Here is a 5,360-nt window from a genome sequence, read left to right on the forward strand (position 1 = left end):
TTCAGTATCTTGATCCAGGAATCCGCTCCATACCACTTTCATGCAATAACTGAAGATGGACTACTTGGCTCAAAGATCTAATTGGATTGTTGAGACTTTTCCAGGTCTGCGCCAATTTTATGATCAATGTTTTATCACTATTGCAATCCCTGTTCATCTGTTTGTAAGGTCCCTGACTCTGTTCTCAACAGGGGGCCACAGAGAAGTATGGAAGTATGGAAGCATAGACCATACTGACTGCTGTGTTTTTTCTTTTCTTGTAACAGGAAGGGGCCTTAATCCCCATCTCTGATATGGAAAAACGGCATCGTATTAATACCAAAACACCATGGAGAGGATTTATACTCCCAACCAACCAATGGAGGGAGAATCATGGCAAGCATTTCCATCAGTCATTCATTATTCTCTTTGTACGATGGCACTCTCAATATGGTTGTCACAACCAAATAATGGTATTTCTCTTTTAGAGTAAGGGCAATTTTACTAAAACTAAAGCAAGAGAAAAAAGAAAAAGTGAACGTAAAAGAAAGAACTAAGAACATGCGTAATTATACCAAAACACATGGGCCCCACCTTGAAACAGGGTTGTCGTTGGATATGCCAAACTAGTCCACATCAAAAGCAATAAAAAATCCTAAAAAGCAAAAGTGGGAGAGACCAAAGTACCCAACGGTAACAGTAATTGCCTTCTGGATATGAGTCTCTCTACCAAAGAGGCCTACACTTGGCTTAAAACAAACAAGACAAATAGCTTTCTGGACATGAGTCTCTCCACCAAAGAGGCCTGCCTACAAACAAGACAAATGGGTTTCGATTATTTTAGTGGTCGCACTTCATTGATATCATAAACCATTATCAGTGGTAACAACAAACATACAAATATTCTAGGAACTGACTTTCTGCTCATTTTATAAAGCCACTACTGGTCAGTTTGATTTACAGACATAATTCTAAAGCCAGGAGCACAATATCAATCACAACAATTTCTACTTCCTTCCATTCGTTGACGTGCACCAATCAGCAGATCCCCCCACCAAATAGCAAAAGAAAATGTTAAAAAAACTCAAGCTTGTAAGTACAAGAAAGATTGCTTCTCATTTCTCTCTCCCTCTCTCTTGCACTTTCTTTGTCATGGAAACAAGATTCCCCTGCATGGCCTTCAAGGAGCCCGGCACGAACGACCCAGCGATCAAAACCGTCGAAACATCAGACCGAGAGACTTTCTCTCCCCTCACAGCCCCAATAATATGTAGTACACCAGAGTGATGGGTAAAGCTATCAGCATACCGAATATCACCCTAAACATGCCAGACGAAAATGGTTCAATTAGATAAAAGTAACTAATAAGAGAGATAGAGAGATCAAGAAGTACAAGGCATTAATTTCTTCCAAGCCCTGCGAGTGACAAGAGGACCATGGAGATTGCCTCCCATGTGCACCTTTTTTCACTTTGACAAGCCAACATGGAAAGGGAAGCGCATTTTTAAGTGTAAAGCAAGCGAAAGCAAAGGGAAGAGAGAGAGAGAGGTAATGTTTCTGCCATCACTCACCCGGTGCTGAGAATATCAGGGTGTACGTTGTACTCCTTGGCGAAAACAAAGGGGACAATACCCTGTGGGAGTGCAGCCTGTTTCATAACCAACAATTGTTTTTAGCTATATTGGATGCATTTGGGTACTACCATTTCTCTTGTTTTCTTTCCCCGGTTAGTAATAAACAAATTTCACTAAAATTCCTTTTAAGTCTATTGGGGATGAAATTTAAAATCTTTAAACAAGAAAAGAGAAAAAGGAAAGCAGGAACCAAACGAAAAAAAAAGGAAATTTCTTTTGATGCATTGTATAGCCTCGTAAAGCAAGAGAAGGAAGAGGAGAGAGATTCGGATTGTCAGGGGATAGTGTTAACCTGAACAATGGCCACGTGGAGGAGGACACCTCGCAGTCCAATGGCAATGGAAGCGACAGCCATGACAACTGGGCCGGCAAGGAATCTCACGGCCATTGCAAAAGCTGCAATCCTATTCCCACAAGCTATGATCTTCGGCTGCAATGCCATGAACAAACCTACCAACCAACAAAAGCCACATCGAACCATCATAACCACGATTTGACTCTCTCTCTCTCTCTCTCTCTCTCTCTCTCTCTATATATATATATATATATATATATATATATATATATATATATATATATATATATATATATATATATATATATATATATATATATATATATATATCAAAACCGTGATTTGACTCTCTCTCTCCCTCTCAAAACAGGGAAGCCAGTCACCACTTACCCAAACTAAACATGGCCATCCCAAGACCAGCATCCGACAGTATAGAGATGGACTTTGCGATAATGGCTGGCATTGCCACATTCCACCTTCAAAGAGATTCAAACAAATAAGTAAACAATATACAAAAGAAAACTACACTAGCTCTGTCTCTCTCTCAAATATAAGAGGGATGGAGTTGGGTACTTGAACGAGACGAGGGACCAAGTAAGACCGAACAGGCTCGAGTAAGTGTTGGGGTTCCTGATGAGCTTCCTCCAGACCATGATGAGAATGAGCCTCGTCATCACGCTAGTCGGTGGCATGGAAGTGGGTTTGTCATCCCTGGCCTTAGGGTCGAGCTCAGCCGCTGAGCTCGATCCGAATTTGCCCTGAGCCGGTCCCTCCCTCTCCTCCCCTTGCAGCACCACCCTGTTCCCGAAGCTAAACGCTTCTCGCTCGTACTCCTCCCAACTCATCTCCCCTTCACCATCCACCGACAACAAAGATCGATGGTCATGTTAGCACAAACCAACCATGCAGAAACAACCAGAAGGGAGAGCAAAAAGGGGGGAAGATGGGATAGGCAGGCGCACCTTTGGTGGGAGCGTGGTGGTGGGGCTCGTTGCTGGGCGAGACGGCCATCTTCACCTCCTTCGCATTCTGATCGTTCCCGTACTCCTGGTGGCTCCCGAACACCTCAGACACCGGCGAGGCGCTCGAGCTCCACACGAACATATGGAGGTCCTTAGCGGCCTCGTCGCTCTGCTTCGCCTGGAGCGGCCCGTTGGCCTTGCCGGCCGGAACCGGTGGCGAAGGTTGCTGCGGCTTGGGGGAGAACATCCCCGCGTTTGGAGTCGGGTATTGCACCGCGCCAGCAGAGAACCGCATCCGGGGAGGAGGCGGTGGCGGAGGAGGACCATGGTGGTTGTGGTACGCCTCGTCCTCGAAATTGGAAGGCCGAGAGGTGGGTCCCTTGTAGTAGGCGTCTCCAGGCCCGAAGTTGGAGTGGCGGGGGCTCATGTTGGCCCTGCCGCCGGTGACCATGGAGTAGAAGTCGGTGTGGTTGAAGCTGGAACCCCTCGGGGTTGGGTTGCGCGACGACTGCAGCGAGTAGATCTCTGCGTTGGTGAGGTTGGAAGGGCGCGGGGTGAGCCCCGTCTGCGACCGCCGGGAGAAGATCTCGGACCTCGAGGACGTCGACTTGCGGACCGTAACGTGCAGCTTCCCGTCCTCCCCGACCTCCGCCTCCGCCTGCAGCGGCTCCCGCCCGTCCAGCGACACCACTTCTGAGTCCACCTTGAACGACACGATGGACCCCGCCGTCCCCGGAAACTGCTCCGTGATGAGCATCCTGGCCCCTCTGTACTCGAACATGAACAGCATCAGCGTGTACCAAATAATACACTGCAGCACCACGATCTGCACCATGAGCGAGCCCGAGTACTCGCCGTACATCCCCTTGAGCAAGGGTATGCCCATGACCAGCGTGTTGGGGAGCGTCGAGAGGGAGAAGAGGGTGATGGTCCACTCGAGGCAGCCCCTCCGGCTAACGTTGGCCCAGGCGCCCAGCACCCCGAGGACGATGAGCTTCTGCACTGTGTCCGCCGCGATGAAGCGGTAGTTCATGGCGTAGGGGTTGTTGGTGGAAATGAAGTGAAAGGAGAGCAGCGGGACGGCGAAGAGGGCGACGAAGCGGTTGATCCCGGAGCACTGGTCGGGCGTGAAGATCTTCCACCACTTGACGGAGCCGTAGGCGAGGATCATGGCGACGTAGAGCGGCACCACCGCGGTCATGACGTGGTAGAAGTCTGATACGGTGATCATGGTGGCGACCAAGGAGCATGTGAGTGTGCAGTGTTGTGGTGATTAATTTCAAAGAAAGACTGAAACAAGAAGAAGAAGATTTTAAAGCCTTTCTTCAAAGCCAGAAAATCGAAAATCGATGGTTCAGTCGCTAGGTTAGTTGGTACAGTCAGAAAGAAGAGAAGGAAATGAGAGGGGGCATTGAGAGTAGTGAAGAACACTCTCTTTCATCTCAAATTGCTTGATTTACAAGGGAAAATGGCCTCTCTAGGCTAGCTTTCTAAGTTGGTCCCAGCTTTTCTTCTCACCTTTCTTTTGCCTTTAGCAGATGTGGAGAGAGATAGGAAAGAGGGAGAGGCAAAGGAAAGAAATTAAGAGGCTAAAAGGGGAGATGAATGAACGAATAAAGGCAGGGGTCACCGGGTCAGTGTGGTTTCTTGTTATTTATATACAGTTTTGTGCAGAAGCTGCCCGGATTCCGAGATTTGAGAACCGAAAGGTTTGGTATGGTTTCCCGTGAAGGGTATTTTGGGGAAGGCCCCCACAGCAGAGTAACCAAGATTCTATTTGGCTTTTGCTTCCTGCTAAGGTGAATAGAAAAAGGGGTTGGGTTTTGGATTAAAGCAAGGTGGGAGGTATTGGAAATAATGAAATTTGGACTAAGGACGGCAGCAGACCACCGTAGTTTGAGACCCTGCCTGTCTCCCATACCAATTCTCTTCCTTTGGGGAGTGATGTACCTTTTGGGGGATCAGTGTGCTCACTGCTCAGGTTCTTATGGTGTGGGAAAGGATGTTTACCAAAATGTGGATGGCTTTTTGGTCAAAGACATGGGGAGAGGGTGTGGTTCTCTTGGCTCCCCCTGCTTTTAGAGTGACCAAGTTGGGTTTTGGTGTGAGATTTTATGTGAGGCAAAAGCTGTTCATACCATTTCTTTAGCAAGGGTCTCTTCTGCCCACAAAAAAGCTGTTTTGTCTCTTCCCTTGTTACCATGCACCAAGTAGGGAAATTTGGTCTGCCGAACTAAAATTTGAATGCTTTTCTAGCTAATATGAAAAAAAAAAAGAAATGAATGACTTGGTCCCACTTTAACTTGGTTAGTAAGGGAATTTAGTGCTGTTAAAGGGCATTAAGCATTCAGGATTGATGCATCACCGAGTTTTGGGATATGGATGATCGCATTGGAGGAATAGTGATGATGAAGTTGTAGAGGGACAGGCATGGGAAAAGAGACGACGGCACATTGCTCCATTTGGGCAGACCAGACCTGGTTTTCCATT

At 47.3% G+C, this 5,360-nt stretch overlaps 1 protein-coding gene across 2 annotated transcripts; it reads right to left on the reverse strand.

The window, feature by feature from the left end:
* Positions 1-808: 808 nt before the first annotated feature.
* LOC149816064 (putative auxin efflux carrier component 1c) lies at positions 809-4,501 on the reverse strand. Of its 2 annotated transcripts, XM_089988192.1 has the most exons (7): positions 4,389-4,416; positions 2,871-4,160; positions 2,482-2,758; positions 2,299-2,384; positions 1,906-2,063; positions 1,551-1,627; positions 809-1,298 (listed from the first exon to the last, which is right to left on the reverse strand). In XM_089988192.1, exons 2-7 carry the CDS (start codon positions 4,099-4,101, stop codon positions 1,232-1,234), a joined length of 1,896 nt encoding a protein of 631 aa, XP_089844318.1. In that variant the 5' UTR covers positions 4,102-4,160; positions 4,389-4,416; the 3' UTR covers positions 809-1,231. The 2 variants fall into 2 exon arrangements, with proteins under 2 accessions (XP_089844318.1, XP_089844317.1); XM_089988191.1 differs by having other exon boundaries at positions 2,871-4,501.
* Between the last annotated feature and the right edge of the window lie 859 nt (positions 4,502-5,360).

The sequence above is a fragment of the Nuphar pumila genome, chromosome 14, assembly GCF_984573655.1.
Source record: "Nuphar pumila chromosome 14, dmNupPumi1.hap1.1, whole genome shotgun sequence".
Classification (NCBI taxonomy): Eukaryota; Viridiplantae; Streptophyta; class Magnoliopsida; order Nymphaeales; family Nymphaeaceae; genus Nuphar; species Nuphar pumila.

Excerpts from the sequence above, each read along its gene's own strand:
- LOC149816064 (XM_089988191.1), bottom strand. The coding sequence starts at position 4,101 with ATGATCACCGTATCAGACTTCTACCACGTCATGACCGCGGTGGTGCCG. Across the intron at positions 2,385-2,481 it reads TGGTCCCTCGTCTCGTTCAA|GTGGAATGTGGCAATGCCAG; the intron begins GTACCCAACTCC and ends ATCTCTTTGAAG. Across the intron at positions 1,299-1,550 it reads CCTGATATTCTCAGCACCGG|GGTGATATTCGGTATGCTGA; the intron begins GTGAGTGATGGC and ends TGGCATGTTTAG.